The sequence below is a fragment of the Rattus norvegicus genome, chromosome 6 (genome assembly GCF_036323735.1).
Source record: "Rattus norvegicus strain BN/NHsdMcwi chromosome 6, GRCr8, whole genome shotgun sequence".
Classification (NCBI taxonomy): domain Eukaryota; kingdom Metazoa; phylum Chordata; class Mammalia; order Rodentia; family Muridae; genus Rattus; species Rattus norvegicus.
Window position 1 is genome coordinate 55,692,725 of NC_086024.1, and position 17,754 is coordinate 55,710,478.

Genomic DNA, 17,754 nt, shown 5'->3' on the forward strand with positions numbered 1-17,754 from the left:
CACAGGTACCCAGCTTTCTTCATTCTCCTGATGGTCCTTTGTCTGACTGTTGTTAGTGTGACCATATGGCAACAGAGCCGGTGGTAGGGACAGTGTTTCACATCACCAGGATTATTTATCAATGAAAGCTGTTTGAGGGAATGACTTTAACAATTGAGATGGTCATTGATGTCGTAAGGGGAAATGAAGGCGTCAGTTGGAAGCCTGTTCACATTTGCCTTATAGTCTTCTAAGAGAGGAAGTGGCCAATGTAACAGTTACAGGGCCCAGTGCTGTGTCCCTGGTAATATGGCCCTCATAGTGGTTTGTTCTGGTGCCAGCCTGAGCCTTCAGGATTACCTCTGACTGACCCTAGATCTGAGGAGTTTTGCAAGTGAACTCAGTCCTGCTAGAAGACCAGGTTGGTCCTTCCTCCTCCACACGTTTGCCGCTTCCCATTTCTGGAGGTGACGGTGACCTGTGGCTCACCTGTAACCTGTGACTCTGCCAGTACTGAAGTAGGAGGGACCAGTTGTAATGATTTTGTCTGCAGTTGTAGAAAACCCAGTGCCTCCATACTCACATAGGAACATTTCATTATCCTACATGGCAAGAAGTCTAGAGGTATTACACTTACAGCCTTGGTCCAGTCTCTACTACGTCCCTACACGTCTTTGCTGCTCACATTTTAATACATTGACTGAGGCTCCTGTGTCACATCGGCACCTGGTGACATTCTAAACGGAGAGGAAGGGGACACACACAAGAAGGGGTCTTCCAAGATGATACGTTTTCTTCATTTACAAAGCAAGAGCTTCCCATGAAACCCCGACAGATGCCTCTGTATGTAGTAGAACGCTGCTGTGACATGTCTACTGCTACACAGACAGGTGGCAGAGAGAAAAAGGAGTGCGGTGACTCGGCTGTGCCTCATTCCAAGGTCTGGGAGGAGAGGCGTCTTCTCTGTAACTGCTGCACACACGATATCAAGACCAAAGTGTGGCTGTGTCAGCGAAGAGAAGCCAGGGCCAAGTAAGGCAGGACACTGCAGAGGACAGGGGCAGCAGGATCTGCCCAAGGCACACAGTGCCAGCTTCCTTAGCTATCTGGCCTCAAATCTAAGTTGTATTGGATATGCTGGTGGCCCAAACCAAAGGGGCCTCCAGTTCCCAAGTCTGAAAGAGATACTGGCCTCTCCCAAAAGGCCAGGATCTGGAGAGCATCAAGAAGTCTGTCCACAGGGCAATCTTTAGGAGATTAGCCACCTTCGCAGGGCATTATAGGCCCTTAACGTCTGCTGACCAAAATGGAAAAACCACGATTTGTTTCTTTGCTTTGTCCTTTTTTTCCCCCTCATGAACAACAACTGACACATTAAATCATATATATATATGTGTATATATATATATATACACACACATACATGTATACATACACACACACACACACACACACACACACACACACACACACACACACACACACACATATGTATGTATTAACCCTCCCCGAATGTGTCCTTAGCAATTGGGATGATAAAGGAAGTGATAGTTAAACCATAAACAGAGGTGGAGACCAGCTTCTGTGCTAAAGAGTTACCATGTAGGTTTTCCTCCTTGGTCAGCAAGAAGGTGCTGGAGTAGTTTGTGGTACCAGACTTTGTGGGTAGCAGGGTTTTAACAAAGAACAAAGGGAAGACCCTGCAGTTCCTCCTGTGAATGGTTCCAAAGGCTCCTCCAGGATGCCTTTGCGGATTGGGTGCCAATTCAGCACTGAGTCTGGGCTTGCAGCCAGGGAGCTACTGGAGGCTTGGGGGATGGGGAAAGTGCTATCTGAATTGTAGAGTCATTTGCAGACCTTCCTGAGCTCTAGACCCACCAAATGTCACCTTCTGGGAGGTTGCTTCTCGCATTGCTGTCTACCGGCCTCCAGTTGTCCCACATCACAATCAGTGTTTTTTAAAGGCCTGAATATTTCACTTGAAGGTTTTAAATTCAATGGTTTACTTTAAACATTTCTGGGGAACTTTTTAGTCCACTTTTTTTTAAAAAAAAGTGGGTTTTTTGTTTTTGTTTTTCAAAAGATGGTCTCGCTATGTAGCTTTGTACTCATAATTCTGCTTCAGCTGTCAAAATCCTATTCCCCCTTTTAGAATTCCTAATCTCTGTGATCCTTTTACTGAGGAGGAAGAGAACCAAGTCCCCACACTTTAAACACTGATAGGCATCACATATGTAATTGTGTATATATAACAAGTCTAAGGGATCTCTGTTGTGGATTGCCTTGGTGCTGTGTTTGTATTTTGATGTTAATTCTGCTTCCTGAAGAGGGGCTTCTCCCCCCCCCCACACACACATACACAAGGAGCAATCACATACTCAGGTGATTCCTTGTGAACCTTCTCCCCATGTTAACTGGTGAAATAAAGGCTAGAGCCTGTGATTGGACGGTGGGAGGGAAATGTGGGGCTGGAAGTTTTAGAGAAGGAGAGAGAAGGAGGAAGAAGAGACAGGCAACAGATTTCATACAATGTATAGTAGATGTACCATCAGTATTCACAGTGGGAGGAGCAGTCAAATGAGGCCATAAGCAATGAGACTTATACATTGGATATCTGTCTTAGTTAGAGTCTCATTGGTGTGACCCTAGACCAAGGCAACCCTTATACGGACACTTAATTGGGGTTGACTTATAGGTTCAGAGATTCCGTCCATTATCATCAAGGTGGGAACGTGGCAGCATCCAGGCAGGCATGGTGCAGGAGGACCTGAGAGTTCTACGTCTTCATCTGAAAACTCCTAGAAGACTGGCTCCCAGGCATCTAGGAGGAGGGTCTTCAAGCCCATGCCCACAGTGACACACTTACTCCCACAAGGCCACACCTCCTAATGGTGTTATGCCCTGGACCAAGCATAGACAAACCGTCACAGCATCAAAGGATAGGATCACGGTTTCCAAAGGGGGAAGCAGCAGACAGAGGGGACTGGGTACGTAAGAGCTTAGAGTTGTGATGTGCTCCTAGGCATCTCACGAGAGCAGATGAAGGATGCAGACGTGGCAGATCGATCTCTATGAGTTCAAGGCCAGCTTGGTCTTCACAGTGAGTTCCAGGATAACCAGAGCTACACAGTGAGACCCTGTCTCGGGAAAACAAAACAAAACACAATCAAACAACAAACAAACAAACAAGAAGTGTTTTAGGGGTTAGAGAGATGCCAGCCATTAAGAGCATTGGCTGCTCTCTCAGAGGAAGGACCCAGGTTCAATTCCAAACACCTACATGGCAGCTCACAACTATCTGTAACTTCTCTGAGGTATCTCACGCTCTCTCTCTCTCTCTCTCTCTCTCTCTCACACACACACACACACACACACACACACACACACACACACACACATATATATATATTTCTTTGAAAAAGAAAAAGCATGCAGATGCTGTTGGACTGACACAGAACAGCAGTTCACCTGCAGGAAGTTCTGTGGCATCGGATGGGAGGAACCAGCCTGTTACACCCCTAAAATGGAGGCAGGGAATCCCAAGTTCCTCGAGATGACGGGAGGTGTGATGATCAGGTGGAGCTTCAAAGGCTCCCTGGGTGCAATTGCTCTCTTGTTTTCTATCCTAAAATGCCGGCCCCAGCCCGGAAGTAAAGAGCGTGGCCCTCCATGCTGCAGAAAACTGAACGGCACAATCACCAGCTTGAATGTGAGCTTCTGCTGGGGATCCAGAACTCCAAGTACAACCTCGCAGGAATATTTCTGGCTTCAGTACCAGTCGCTTCTTTTCTTTTGAGTAAAATGGTACCCCAGTGTGTTTTTATGCAAATGTTATTTTTTTCTCTGTGTGGCTTATTAACCTGTAATCAAAATTAAAATGTTTTTTTTTCTCTCCTCACAGTTCTGCTCATTTGGGAGTCGCCTCATGGGACGAGGATACTATGTGTTTGATAGAAGATGGGATCGATTTCGCTTCGCACTGAACTCCATGGTAGAAAAACACTTGAATTCGCAGATGTGGAAGTAAGTTAGCAATGGTTTCTTTGCGATCTAAGATGAGAGCTGCTTCCCCACTGCCTAAGCCCTGACCTTGTAGACAAGCCCCAGCACTTGGCTTGCCATAGACCAAAATGAGCCTGAAGTGAGGATCCCTGATTGACTCTGAAGTGTCAGCTCTGATTAATAGCATTTTGGAAACACGGATAATGGGTGGTTTGCTTTGTCTTCTTGGGAGATGGTTGTTGTGTTGGGAATCTTCTAAAACAAATGAAAAGGATCTTACGGTAAAAAGCAAGTTTATTCCATAGGCTTATAGGGCTTTTCTTTTTTAAAAAAATTCACTATTCAGATTGTCTAAAGATGTTAAGAATGTACTTCTGTTTGTGATGTGAATGGTTCAGGAACAATGGTAAAATTTCATAATGATTAGACACAAATTTCTAGCTAGTTGCTGTCCTCAATTAAAAACTATGTACAGTGGCCAATAGAACAGATTCTGAGCAATGCTGTGACGTTGGTTACGTTTGTCTTTGGCCCTCCCCATCTCCCTAGGGCCCTCTCCTCACCTCTCCTTCTCTCTCTCCTCTAAAGGCCAGCTTATGATCCACTGTTTATTCTCCAACATTTCCCAATGTGCTTACATTTTATAGGGGGTGTACAGAAAGGGGAGAAACCTAGAATGCTCTTGGGAAGGAATAGTAAGCCTGGATCCTCTCAACTGTGACACATAAGAAGCTACATTTTGGCCATTTTGCCAACCCCTGAATGTCCCCATCCCACACTCCTCCTAAGGGAGCTTTGAGTGTGTACTCCAGTAAAAGGATGGATCATGTTTGTCTGGGTCTCAATAACAGTTGAGACCCTCAGCCTGCCCAGTGATGCCCAGGAGAGGTCACAGGGCATCCTGAAAAACAGACAAAACAGAACCTACAGCCTGCTCCTCTCCCCGGGCGGTTCTTTGTACACATAGACCCGGGTCCACATTGTTTCTGTTCAGCACTCACAGGGGACTCAGGACAGATGCTGGTATATTAACTAAGAAAGGGCCACAAGAGAAGCTAATAGTGTCTTCCTATGTGAAGTGACTGCCCTGCTTGTCTATAGGGCATCATTAATTTCTGTTTGTATGCATTTAGAACCTTAGGAAGTCCTTCTTAGGGATTACCTAGTTCCTGGTTATTTGGTGGACAAGCCCCCTGCATTAACTTTCAAACATGGCAGCCAACCCTGGTGATTCTCCCAGCTCCCTGAACTCCTGTGTTATAGAAGTGTACGTCCCTGGCACGTGGAAGGAATGTGTTGGTCTGTATTTCACTCGCTGGTGCTCTGTCAGCTCAAGCTCCATATTCCTTTCCTCCTCAGGCACAGAAGCCCGAGCCACAGGGCATCAGGTCCCTCCCCTCTGTTCAGGACTTGCCTAACCAATCTGCTGTCACTGAGCAACATTGGGGCTGCCTGGGTGTCAACTCTGGAGAGCGTAGCACCCCGCTGCCCTCTCAACCTCGCTGCCCAAACTCCAGGCCCTGAAGGGCCCGAACCTGGAGGGATGGCAGCCGATGGGGGCATGGAAGACATTAGGAAGAAAAGGAACGGCCAAGACTCTTTTTTCTTTAACAAGCATTTAACTCTGCACCAGGAGACGCCAACACAGTATTCTCTTTCAGCCAGGTCAGCATCTGGATCTCCACGCCAGCTGGCATGGGAGGATGGGAGCTGTCAGGAATTTGATCACATCTCTGGGCTTTTAGATGGGACTTCCTGTAGGCCATGTGCAAAGCCTAAGTCAGGCAGCCCAGCAAAGGTGAAACTCACTACCATAGGGCACCTAGGAAACATGGAAATTGCTTAGCATGGGGGGTAAATGTTCTCAGGGACAGCTCTTCTTCCCACTTCTCCTTTACCACTGAGGGTTGAAGAGGAGAGGAAAGATAGGTCTAGAAAGGATACCAGAAATAGCAGCCATTCCCGTCTTGGGCAGGGGCCAAGTAAGATTTAGGACTTCAACTCTGCCTGTCTGCACAACTTGAGGTATTTATATTGTTTATTGAGGAAAATATAAACCGAGACAGTAAGATGTATCTCACCCAAGGTCCTCAACCGAAGCCCCGTCCTCTTGAGTAAATTAACAGTCTGGTACTTGTAAATTACCCCTATTACAAGTCATGCTCCAACCTCTACCGCTGTGTCTATTTCTCTGAACTTAGATGGTAAGAACATAAGCCGGGGGTGGGGTAGGGACACCTGCCATGCCACTGTCCTTACATAAGAAAGACAGCAGGAGAGTTGCTAGTGCCTCCCAGAATGTGCCCTTGCCCGTTCAGGAAAGCCTAATGCAGGGCCAGACAGTTCTAAGGATGTGTGCAGACCTCTGTGGTTTGCCCCTGTGGGAACCCTGCCCAGCATGCACAGTCCCTGACAGTACAGTTGTGTTGCCGCTGAGATCACCTGCTTTTCCATCCACTTCTCCATCCATCCATCTGTTCACACACTCATTCATCCATGGCAGAGAAGTATCGGTGCAGCATCTTGTTTATAGGGCCATCAGGAGCTTTGATGTACCGTGGGCTCAAGAGGAAGGAAATTCTCAGATGTTGTCATGGCTGCCGTGGGGTTGGCACCGCTTTTCTCTTGGATTCGATCTCCTTGGTCTGACAGTTTCAAAGATGTTATGCCTCTGTACTCAAGAAAGCCGATGGGTTCCACCCTAGACATGGAAGCCACAGGCTCCGACAAGTGACCTTCAGAAGGGAATGCTAGGAGAGGGTTTCCCTATCCACCGGAGGTGGCTGGCAGGGGAGAATGGGCTGTGTGATCCTAGGACTGCTGTGTGGGGCACCCGGGATGCCTTCCCCCTGCCATTCGGCCCCCTGGCCCCCTCCCCCTGCCATCTCAGGCCCCAAGAGTAGCAACAGCTTGGGTCTAAGCCAGAAGATGGAAGTGGGAGTCATTTCCAAGCCAAGTCAAAAGGTTCCTGTGGCTAGGTGTTTTCACATGCTTTAGTCCCACACTTAGAAGGCTGAGGCAGGAAGACCACAAGTTGGAGACCAAGTATGCAGAAGCCTTAAGGATGGCGCCTTACCTGCTGTTGGGATTGCCTCCAAGGACTTTCCCCTCAGGCATTGCCACCCCCACCCTGATGCCAGTTTTAAGAAAGCCAATCAAGAAAATGGTGGCTTTCCCACCTCTCTCCTGTTCCCTTGCTGTTCTGCTCATATCCTGCCCCTAAACTCCCAGTCCCCTCCGGATACACTAGAGTCCGGGACCCTCACCTTTTCCCAGCCCAGGAACAGGGAGACTTATGGAAGGGCAGCCTCATGCCAACCTCCTCCTGAAGTAGAACTAGAAAGAGAAGGAAAAAAAATACAAGTTGCCCTAAGTATGGGCAGCATGATGTTATCGTTTTCCAACCTCATGGACACCACAATCCAGTTGAGTTGCCATGGGCTGAAATGGAAGGGCCTCTCTCTCTGGAGTAGCCAGAGGCATTGGGTACCAATGGCAAGGGGATGCTAACAAGTGGGGGAAAGGCCTTTTCTAAAATGGGTCCAGCCAAAAGCAGAGTGGAGGAAACGGGAATGAAAGAGGTTGCAGTAGGCAGAGGGGGAACATGCCCAGGTGGTCAAGGCCTCTTTTCCTCCTCAACTTTTAGCACTGCCAAAGGCGTGTGAGGCGGAAGGAGACTGTTCAGGATAGGTACAGTCTTGACAGCATTTGCGTTTTACTCATGAACCCAAAGGAGCCAGTCTCTGGTAGCTAAGTGTGGAGAACAGGCTCTGAAAGTGTTAATTAAGCTAGATGCTGATGTTGCTTTCGTGGTCAGCTTAGGGAAGGACCATCCTTCAGATCATCATCCTCCAAGGCTTCATTCTCCATAGTCTGGTCCTGCTGGGTGTCCTCTGTAGCCCTGCCGATCAAAGCTCACCCGGGCCTCCCAGGCGATGCCAACCCGATGTCTCACTGTTTCTCTTTGGCTCTTCTCTCGTGTTTAGGAAGATCCCTCCTGCGGCAGATAGCCCCATGCCCTCGCCAGCAGCCCACATCACCACCCCCGTTCCAGCATCCGTTTTGCAGCCTTTCAGCAACCCCAGTGCTGTGTATCTTCCTTCAGCTCCCATCAGCTCGAGACTCACCTCTTCTTACATAATGACATCAGCCATGCTCTCAGACGCAGCTTTTGTGGCATCGCCGGACCCACGCGTCCTCATGTCCCACACCACAGCTTTCCCCCATGTGGCTGCAACCCTGAGCATCATGGACTCAACCTTCAAGGCCCCATCCGCCGTGTCCCCGATACCAGCTGTCATTCCTTCCCCATCCCACAAGCCATCCAAAACCAAAACCAGCAAATCCTCAAAAGTGAAAGACCTGTCCGCTCGTAGCGACGAATCTCCAAGTAACAAAAAGAGGAAGCCGCAGTCCTCTATTTCCTCCTCCTCCTTATCCTTGCAGGCTTCCCTCTCGTCTCCATTGTCAGGGCCTCACAAAAAGAACTGCGTTCTGAATGCCAGTTCTGCTTTGAACTCCTATCAGGCAGCCCCTCCCTATAACAGTTTGTCTGTGCACAACTCAAATAACGGGGTAAGCCCACTCAGTGCCAAGCTGGAGCCCTCAGGACGGACCTCACTGCCCAGTGGCCCCATGGACATAGTGAGACAGGTGGGCGCTGTGGGTGGCAGCAGTGGCTCCTGTCCCCTCTCCGTGTCCTCCCTTGCACTCCATGCAGGGGACCTCTCTCTGGCCTCACACAATGCTGTGTCTTCTCTGCCCCTCTCTTTTGACAAATCAGAAGGAAAAAAGCGTAAGAATTCAAGTCCTAGTAGCAAAGCCTGTAAGATCACTAAAATGCCTGGTATGAATAGCGTTCACAAAAAGAACCCACCCAGCCTTCTTGCACCGGTGCCCGATCCCGTTAACAGCGCCACCTCTCGGCAGGTAAGGGAGCTCCTGGCACTGCCTTCATCGGCTCTGGGGGGCAGGGGGAGCTGGGCAGCGCCCTTGCTTGGCCAGGTGGCTCAGACAGGCAACACAAGCATGTCTCCTTTTTCCGGGTTCCCCGTAGGCTCCGAGAGTTCTTGGTAGGACTTTGCTAATCTCTATGGCAAGCACTTTACAGTCATCACTTCCTTTAGTCCTCACAACAACCCAGGACAAAATGGCCAGGGGTACAAAATGGCCGTCACTTAACAGATGGGTAAACCGAGGCACAAAGAGTCTCTGAGTTCCCCCATTCCTTTTGAATGTTTCATACCTTGAGGTTTTATACGAGATCTATTTCATTAAAGAGTTGTGTTGCTAAGAAGTTTGCTCTGATCTGTTGGAATCCCCTTGGGATGAGCCTGAAACCCAGGCTGGTTAAATGATGCCAGGTACCACCTGGAGTGGCAGCCTGAGCAGCCAGCTCCCAGGTGATTGTCCTCACCTCATCAAGCTGCCCTCCCTTCCTAACACATGACATAGCTTGTCCCTCCCTAATGCAAAACTGCACCTTGCACCCAGTGGCAAAGGAGTGCTCAGTGCCAGGTTACCCACAAAAGCGTGAACCGTAAGGAAGCTGGGAGGTGCGAATGGCCCAAGAATAGCTATATCTTTCCTTGGACTTTGCTCCAGTTACCAATCCAGGCTATCTCCTTGGACTGGGAGGGCTACTGATGACAGCTCTAGGCCTACCAGATGGGAGCTGAGAGCAGGGCCCCCAGGTTCCTTCGCCTGCTCTGAGCAGACTTTGAGAGCTATTCTGGAAGCAAGAGTAGCCCAGGTTTACCACCATGGAGCTAACACCAGACCCCAAGGCCAGCAGCCCACTTAGGGATAGGGACTTTGGAGATACGGGAGAGGATTATTAAAGAATGGTTTAATGCAGCAGTTCTCAAACCTTCCTAGTACTGTGACCCTTTTATAGCTCCTCATGTTGTGGTGACCCCAAATATAAAATTACTTTTGTTGCCACTTCATAACTGTAATTTTGCTACTTTTATGAATCATAATGTAAACATCTGATGTATAGGATATCCGATACGCATCCCCTGTGAAGTGTTATTCCCCAAAGGGAACATGGAGAACCACTTCTCTAATGTTTTGTGTCACCATATGTGACACTTAGCAAAACCCCAAGAAGAGCACCTCTTGTGAGCGTATTCATAAGCACCAACAGGACCAGACAGCTGCAGTCTTGGCTGGAAAGTGACATGAGACACCAGTCCTCCAAAGTCATATACAGCCAGCACCCTCCAGATCCTACCTGGAGATTAAACAATACCCCCTGTAGACTCAGGAGGCGGCACACATGGCTTCTTAGACTGGAATGTGTACCCACAACACACCTAGAGATCTAGGTGAATAGGCAGGTTGAAGGTGAGCAGGGAGTCTGTGTTTCCAACAGGCTGCTATGCAGGACCACTCCCCCAGCTTGTGGCCCTCCCCTGGTTGTAGCAAAGTCATATTGCTTTCCTCATTTTAGATCAAGTTCTAGCAGTGGACTGGATGTAACTGATGGCCCCTGTCCCCAAACACTTCAGATCCAGGAACTCAACACCTAACCTGTTCTTAACCCATTTTATACATGACCCGAGCAAGGCACAGGATGGTTACAGGTTCCCAGCTGGGACATAAACCCAGGAGTTGGGCTTAAACTCAGGCTCTTGGCCCCTTCAAGTCTTCAGTGCCTATGTCTGGGAGTACTGGCCTGTTGGCTCCCAGATGTCTGAAATGCTTAGTCAGGGTGATGAGTCAGCAAAATTAGCAGGCGAAAGAGCAGATAAACCTCTCCCCAGAGAGTGTGCATCAGGAGAGCCTTGACAAGTGCCTGCAGGCCAGGCAGTACCCAACCCCCAACATGATGATAGCTCGATACTTGTCACTGGGCCACTGAGAAATAGCTTTGGCTAGACTCAGCACTGGGCATTTTCAAGTACTAGGGAAAGGAAAATGCCTTTGGCATCTGCTGTCATTTCTGTCAGAAGGCAGAGAAGAGAGCTCAAGAAACCTAAGATGAGAGCCAGGTATCAGTGGTCCATGTGTAATCAGTCCCAGCACTGGGAAGATGGAGGTACGAGGATCTGGAGTTCAAGGTCAACCTCAGCTACATATCGAATTCCAGGCCAGCCTGGGCTACATGAGGTGAGATCCTGTCTCTAAAAAAGAAATCCAAAATGAAGCTGTGTGTCTTGCAGACAGCTTGCAGTTTCTTCTTACTGTATCTGGGAAGTAAAAAGCCAGAATTTCCCACTGAGGTATTACGTTGAACTCAGAGCAGGACTGTGAAAGACAGGTATGGGCCTATGTGCAAAGGGGGGATGAAAGTAGTGGAGGAGCTGTTTTGAGGTTGGGGGCAAAGAGCTGGGGTTATAAGACTGTCATCAGCTCCTCTCAGAACCCACCCAACCAGGGGCTAAGAACAGCTGCACAGAAAGGATATATATGTTCCCAGGCTTGTCATCACAGGGATACTGTCAGGCAGGGAAAAGTACCCCTCTCCTCCTGCCCTGTACGTACAAGGGCAGCCCAGCAAGATGGCTGGGTTTTGGAAGAACAAGAGGCTAAATGCTGATCTTCTAACCAGACAGACCTGGCGCTTTATCTGTAGCACACCCAAGGGACCAGGGTTAGAAATGGAGTGGGCTTGCACTGTGGTCAGAGGCCCATGAGCTTGTGGGTTCTTGAGGTAGAGAGAGACATGTGCTGTCTCCTGCAGTGTGCACATCTGAAGAGCAAAACTAAGAGCTCCCATCACTGTTTATCTCTGAGAGGTGGGCATGCTCAAAGCCCCCCATAAACTGTTGCCCCTTTTCCTGCCATGCCAGAATTAGGGGAATAAGGCATGGGGTACTAGTCTACTCTTCTGCCCCGACAACAACATATGACACCAGAGGGTCCTTCCCAAGTTGCCTCTGTGTCTGAATGGGGGGTTCATGGTGTCTTTCAGGTTGGAAAAAATAGCAGCCTAGCTTTGTCACAATCCAGTCCTTCAAGTATATCCAGCCCAGGACACAGCCGACAGGTAAGTTTCTAGGGGTGGAGGGACCCACATAAAGCTAACATCCAATCAGTAAGAATGTACACAAAAGTCAGACCCTAGTTCACATCTCACCTCCAGCTAAGAAGATAACCTGGCTTCCAAACATTAGAACTTCTAGTTATCACCTTTGGGTCCTTGAACAATTTGATTTTCTATGCTTCCATTTCTTCCTCTGTTAAGTGGGGATCATGATGGTCCCTAAGGTCCTATGACCTATATGATAATTAAATCAGTTTACTTATGTAAAGTCTCTAAAAATGAGCAAAAGAAAAAAAAAACAAAAACAAAAAGAAAGACCCTACTCTCTGGCACATAGTAAAGTCAAGTGTTAGCTACAGTGATTGTTATTACCAGCTCTTTGGTTTGTTAGTTGACACATTGATACTAGCTGCTAAGCTCCTCATGGATGTGAAACAGTATAGCAGAAGGGTATAGCTCGGGGTGTGTGTCAGCCACTGCCTTCTCCAAGGCCCCTGGTGAACTGTAGTTCCCATTCAGTGTGTGCTTTCAGAGTGGGAACATTCAGTGGTTTTGTAAAGTACTCAGTGTGGAAGCTCAGCGATCAGTGACTTTATCCAAAGGAGCATGTGTGCATGGTCAAGGGGAAAAGTGGGGAGGCAGTAAGTTATGAAAGTACGTGGAGTAGAGAATACAAACCAAGTTGGTGTGCTGCCTCAGACATACGGTCCTCATTCTTGGTTTGCCCTTTTGGAACTTTCCCAAAAGAGTTTGACCAAAGATTAAGGGTGGAGATGTTTTGCCATCCCCAGAGGTTGGAGGACCCCTGGGGTCACTTTGTGCAACTGAGCAGCTGCAGCCAGTTGCTTTACTAGTCCAGAAGAGTTCTAGAGGTTGCTCTGCATGCCTGGAGAACGCACCTTTACCCTTGCAAGCACAGCTCATAGCTGTTGCTCCAGATAGGGACTCCAATGCTGGCAGTTGCTGGCAGTTGGCTGTATTAAGAATGTTACGACAGCAGCTACTACTTACGTGAGAGCCTCTGTCTGCAGGCCCTGTGCTTGCCCTTCACAGACATCACAGTCATTGGAGCTTTGTAGCAACTCTGTGAGGGACAAGATTGTACTCCGCTGATAAGTGAAGACAGCCACCCTGAGAGGATGAGTTACTTGCACCCCAAATTTCCAAAACCCCTCTGCTTAACCCAGGGCTAGATGCCTTCATTATGTAACTCATGGTGTTGCTTATGTTATGTAGAAAAAAAAACAATAAAAATGAAGATACAAAGAGAGCATGCAGGCATCCCAGCCCTCTATCCAGGAGAGATCTCATGAATGCCCTCTACACTTGTCCCCTTGTTTCCCTCAAGCCTTGGAGCACATGGACGCCCTATAGCATCGTCTTAGTTTCAAAGTAAGATCACTCTTAGCCAGGTATAGGCCGTGGGCTCTTTAACTTTTTGTGACATACAAGAAAGCCAAGGTTCCCTCCTGGATCCTCATGGGTCATCCTGAACGAGACAACTTTTTCTTTTCTTTCCTAGAAGAATACAAGCAGAATGGGAAGGATAAGGACTCTTCCCTAACAAGATGGTGAAGCCACTTCAAACAAGCCTGCTTGTCACCCTCCCCAGGAGACTAAGTCTGGAGAAGGGAGGGTGCCGCTGGCCTATAGAGGGGAGTGTTTCCTGGATACTGCCTATAGCTCTGGCCCTTCTTCCTCCTCTTCTTCCTCCTCCTCTTCTTCCTCCTCCTCTTCCTCCTCCTCCTCCTCTTCTTCTTCTTCTAACGTGGATTTAGTTTTTAAAAGGCAAAAGAACCTGAATTTAAGATTTACAGAAAACAGTGTTTTCTCTGTTTTTGTTTTTATTTGTCATGTCTTATTCATTTTTCTACATTTGGGGTTACGCCCCTTGCTCCTGATGCTGCTAGTGCACCGCCATTTTGCTCCAGCCCTGCGAACAGAGGTTGCAAACTGTCGGTTCTGGTTCCGGGTCCCGGTTCCGGTTTGGCACAGGTGGAAGCTCTTGAATTTTAGCACTTGCAGAGCTCATTCTCTCCCGAGTCCTTTCTGAGTACTTTCCTACCCTGCCCTTCCATTCTACCTGACAATTATTGTGCTCCAATGGCCACAAGAAGTTGTTGGCTCCCACCAGCAGCTCTGGACGGCGAGCTGGAGGAGGGGCTTACTGGGGAGGAGCCTATGCTTGGAGTTGGGACCTTGCAAGGGGTGGGGGCGGTAGGGAGCGTGCGGAGGGGTTGGGGAGGAGAGTGAGTGGTGGTGGTGGTTCAGCTTCCACTGGTTTCTGCAGCTCTCTCTATTCTGAGCCAAATTCCAGCTGCTAAAGTGAGGTCTCTGGCCCTTTAATGGTGTGGTTTACTCATGGCCAAGGCCCAGCTGTGCCCTTCAGAAAAGACTTAAAATGTTGGGAACCCGATGGCTGTGATGGTCAGAGCCTGTTTGGAATATACTCTGAAAAGTCCTTTTCAGGACACAGTGCACAATTTCTTTTAAATCTGGGTCAGTTGAAAGCCAATAGGAACCAGGGAAGCCACTCCGTGAAGTGGTGCAGTGACCTAAGGAGGTTCTGGGGCCAGGAAGGGTCCTCAGAAAGAAAGTCTGCAAGGAGGGTTTTGTGCCAAACCCCTTGTGGGAATAAGAAGTAGCATTGGTAGCACAGTCACACCTGAGATATGCTTGCAACTCAGCGCATTTCATCTTCAGATGCGCTGACTCAGGCAGGCCAGAGCATAGAGAAGAGGCAGGGGCAGCGGGGAGGTACTGGAGCCCCACAGAAATCAAGCTGTTCACACTGGAGTTTTGAAAGAAACATCCGTACCATTAAGTTCTGATGAGGAATCAGGAAGAGAGTTCGCCAACATGGAGCGGGTGTTCCGTGCTTTGATCTGCCAGACATTCTGTGCCATCTTGAAATCAGAAGTGAATGCTGGTTTTGCAGCTGGGCACACCCCTCCTTGCCTTCCCGAAGCTTTCCTTCCCATTCCTTTTCTCCCAACCCAAAGATCAGACTACTGTTACGGTTTGGAATCTGCAAGGACGGGAGGCAAAGGGAGAGATTTCCCTCGATGGAATTGCACTGACAGTGTTTCTTACAGGATTCCTAAACTTTTAAATAGAAAATGAAGATTTTTTTTTTAAAGTCAGGAGTTTATATTAAGCAAGTACTAACTAGGACATTGGTTAGGATTATTTTGTTTTTCTTTCTCCACTGTTAAAAGTGCACTTATATGCTGGTTAATTTACGTCTTGGGGGAAAAAAGACTGCAAATTCAAGGGGCAATTGTTACTTTTTATTTTTGTTTCTTTTTGGGTTTTGTTGTTTTTTTAAGGTTAAGGCAGATTTTAAGACTTATAAATGTTTAAGAAATTATAAACAAGGTTAGATCCTTTGCGAAAAAAGTTTAGAAGATATTCTTAAAGTAAATTTTTATAGTGTTAATTTTGTAATAATTTATGTTTTACTATATTACAGAGCTAACTGACCAGAATAGTTTCAGAAACAATATGAAACTTAGGAAAGTTTAAGCAATGTTTATATTTTTAAAATGTTCTTTGAATTATGTTTTTATTGTACATTTCTTCAGACTCAAAAGTGTGTACATATCTTTGTTATTTTTGCACAATTTTTGTCTTGTTCGGTTTTAGATGTCGTTTTATATATAAATATATATAAATACATAATTTATTTTGAGTTGTAAAACTTGCAGGATTAAAAACAAAACAAGTCTCAGCAACAGAATAAGCCTCTGGCCCATAAACTCTTCTACTCAAAGAGGGAAAACAAAGGTTGAGAGGTGAAATAGCGGGCTTGTGAGAAACAGCGGCTCCGTAGCGACCTAGGGAGCAAGCAGGCTTCAGCACCGGTTCGCACGGAGCCAAGCCGCGCATCGGAGGTTAGAAGAAAGAGGCTTTCCACGCAAAAGCTGCTTACTTCCTTGAGTGACTGCTTTGACCAAAAGGTGAGGACAATTCCAGAAAACTGAGCAAAAAGGGAAAACCCACGGTATTTCTTCTTTCACAGTCATCCCCGCGTTTACTTTCTGATGTATTAAATGCTTGCAGCTAGGGGGGGGAAATGGAACGCAAAGAAGAGATTTCCTTTGGATTTGTTCTCATGGAATTCAACTGGACCAACCCCTAAAACATCCGGAGAGCGGTACCCTTTGGGTCTTTCTGTTCCCCATACCCCACTCAGCCTTCTGTTTCTGCCCCTTGGCCGCTCACACTCCTGTCCACCTGGGGAGCTCCTGACACGTCGCCAGCCACAGAGGCTCTGGATGTTAAGCATAATGCAATGCATAGACCTGTCAGCCATATAAGATTAAAAATCAAAAAAATCGAGTTGGATAACTTGTATGCCTTCTTTTGTATCGATGTACCAACTGTAAATAACGCTGATCAACCTTTGTAGAAAATAGTTTATACAGCGTATTCTATTATTGCTGATTCTCAGTGAACTCTTGTTTTAAAAAGAAAAAGGAAAAAAATGAAATTTTCTATTTACACCTTATATTTTGTTATGCTGTCAGCCCATGGCACCTTAACAGAATTCTGTGGGTTTTATGTAGCTGGTCAGTCATGGGGTAAATTAAATAACTATTGTTGCACAGACGAGAATTTGCACCTGTTCATCTGTCCTTTCCTACTAACCAATTTTAGAAGCTTTTCCAGAAGAATTTTGAAGAGAGCATGTCCAATCATATTCAACAAAGGCCACACTCAAGGAGTGGGTTTCTTTTCTATAATCCCTATTTTGTAACACTAAATATTTTCCTCCTTTGTCCCGCACCTTTATGAATTAGCACTCTCAGATAGAATCCATTCCATGCCTGTGATGTTGTAAGCAGATAAATGTCTGAAGTAGGTGTAAATAGTAAACTCTATGGCTTACAGTTTTTAAAAGAAAGAACAAATATGTATCTATTGATACTACCGTGGTTCAGCACCAGGTCTGGAAATATTCTCCAGTAAGTGATTGTATTTTTTTTTTTTTGCTTTTTTTTTTTGTAACATGGCTTTGTAAATAAAATAATTTATATGTTTGTAAAAAAAAAAAGGTCTTCTGTTTTTTATAAACTTTATGACGTTACATTTCGTTTTCCTTGTGAATGGAGGTATTCTCATCAGAATACCCCCTTTCCAAGGGGGCATCTATTCATGGCAGGAGTAGATGGTGAATCCATCGGACAAATATTTACAGAACCGCTGCTGGGCCTGCCTTTGAGCTCACTGACAAGAAATAGACAGCTACTTTCCAGAGGCAGCTCAGTTGAAGGGAGAGCAAATAATAGCACATGATGTTGTGTGCAATCCCAGAGCCTAGCAAGTGCTGTGGTGGGAAGGACTGTGCTACGTATGTGGGAGGGAAAATGACTGCAGAAGCTGGGACAACATGGAGTTCTCCACTTGGGGAGTTGGGGAGTTCTCCTGAAGAAAAGGTGGAGACCCTGTCTCTGAGAGACAGAGAAGAAAGATAGCAGGAGAGAGAGAGAGAGAGAGAGAGAGAGAGAGAGAGAGAGAGAGAGAGAGAGAGAGAGAAATGAATATGAATATAGATGAATATAGCCTTGGGGTTCTGGGATAAAGGTAACTGTGAAGAGAAGTGAGCAGGCTAAGACACATTTTAGACAGCAGTCAGACTTGCTTAGATGAAGAAGGCCTCCTCAGCCTCAACAGAGAAACCATGTTGGGTGCAGACACCGTTTCTTCTGAGGTAAAAAACGCAAGGCGGAAAGGGCTGTGTTTTGGCTGCATCTGTCTTGTGATCTCCACAGAAGCAGCCT

The 17,754-nt window shown here is 47.0% G+C and overlaps 1 protein-coding gene across 33 annotated transcripts in view; it reads left to right on the forward strand.

Moving 5' to 3' along the window:
- Atxn7l1 (ataxin 7-like 1) overlaps nucleotides 1-17,027 on the forward strand; it is a 222,443-nt gene extending 205,416 nt beyond the window's left edge. For 17 of the 33 annotated variants that reach the window (XM_039113161.2, NM_001427851.1, XM_039113165.2 and 14 more), the window contains 3 exons: nucleotides 3,881-4,002; nucleotides 5,341-5,646; nucleotides 7,968-9,277. In XM_039113161.2, the coding sequence (XP_038969089.1) occupies nucleotides 3,881-4,002; nucleotides 5,341-5,646; nucleotides 7,968-9,057 (1,518 nt within the window). In that variant the 3' untranslated portion in view covers nucleotides 9,058-9,277. Of the gene's footprint in view, nucleotides 1-3,880; nucleotides 4,003-5,340; nucleotides 5,647-7,967; nucleotides 9,278-11,899; nucleotides 12,283-13,493 lie in introns of those variants that run through there. The other 16 variants (XM_063262082.1, XM_006240016.5, XM_063262087.1 and 13 more) reach the window with 8 other exon arrangements.
- Nucleotides 17,028-17,754: the final 727 nt, after the last annotated feature.